Here is a 1095-nt window from a genome sequence, read left to right as displayed (position 1 = left end):
GGCGGATCTCTGTGAGTTCGAGACCAGCCTGGTCTACAGAGCTAGTTCCAGGACAGGCTCCAAAGCCACAGAGAAACCCTGTCTCGAAAAATAAATAAATAAATAAAAAGAGACATCAAGCTTAACGGCAGAATACTCACCCCAACCAGCTAGACAAAGTTTCAGGATATAATTTGGAATGTATGTATTGAAGACTTTGACTAGAGCAAAGTACATGTGGACTGCCTCCAGCCCCATCCACGTCAAAGACACAAGCAGAAAGTAATGAAGTGCCAAGGCAGCTGTGATGCATAGTCCCACGCTCTGAAATGATGCCAGCCAGGAATTAACCAGGAACGCTAGGTTGAGCATCAGCAACGCTGTGCACAGGTTGATCAGGATTTTGGAAGGATAATCTTTTCGAAGTTTGCTTTAAAACAAGGAAACAAATGTTAGGTCAGGCAGGGTCTCCCTTCCAAATTAAGCACTGCCTCATCTTATCTAGGTAGCAAAAGAACAAGGGTTGTGCACCAGGAACTCACAAGTTGTGCGATCCATGGGAGTTCTAGTGGCTTCATTTTCTTGTGAACACTTTCTACTGTTGATACTTGAAAATGTCATCCTTCTGGTGGGTGCCTGCCTGGGCATGTAACTGTGGGGTTTGGATTTTTTGTTGTTTGTTTGTTTGTTTGGTTGGTTTTTATCGTTAATAAAATTAAGTATTTTGCTTGTTTAATTTTTTTGTTCTTGAGAATTGCCATGAAATATATCTACCTCCATTTCCCTCTCCTACTCCTCCCATATTCCCCCAACTTATCTCCCCTTCAATGTAAAGTCAGTTTTTAAAATAGTTATGGTTTTAATTAGCATTTCTGTGACAAGATGCTGAGAAACTTACCATATGGTCATATACTCACCAACCATTTGCATGCAAATCGGGGCTGTCTATGGGCAACCTTTGCTGTGATGTGTTCATTCAGTTCTTTTGTTCACTTTTCAATTTTCTGTCTTGCTTTTTTTTTCTTTTTTTTTAATTTATTTATTTATTGAGGATTTCTGCCTCCTCCCCGCCACCGCCTCCCATTTCCCTCCCCCTCCCCCGATTAAGTCCCTCTC

General features: G+C 41.6%; 1 protein-coding gene across 1 annotated transcript in view; it reads right to left on the bottom strand.

Annotated features, from left to right (window-relative positions):
* Positions 1-1095, bottom strand: part of Adgrg4 (adhesion G protein-coupled receptor G4) — a gene marked incomplete at its 5' end in the record, with an annotated part of 87877 nt that overhangs the window by 18751 nt on the left and 68031 nt on the right. Inside the window, one exon of the mRNA XM_026784696.1 lies at positions 141-409. Within this exon, the coding sequence (XP_026640497.1) occupies positions 141-409 (269 nt within the window). The remainder of the gene's footprint in view (positions 1-140; positions 410-1095) is intronic.

This window comes from Microtus ochrogaster, chromosome X (genome assembly GCF_000317375.1).
Source record: "Microtus ochrogaster isolate Prairie Vole_2 chromosome X, MicOch1.0, whole genome shotgun sequence".
Classification (NCBI taxonomy): Eukaryota; Metazoa; Chordata; class Mammalia; order Rodentia; family Cricetidae; genus Microtus; species Microtus ochrogaster.
The sequence above is the reverse complement of the archived record's forward strand: the minus strand, read 5'-3'. Positions and strand labels throughout refer to the sequence as shown.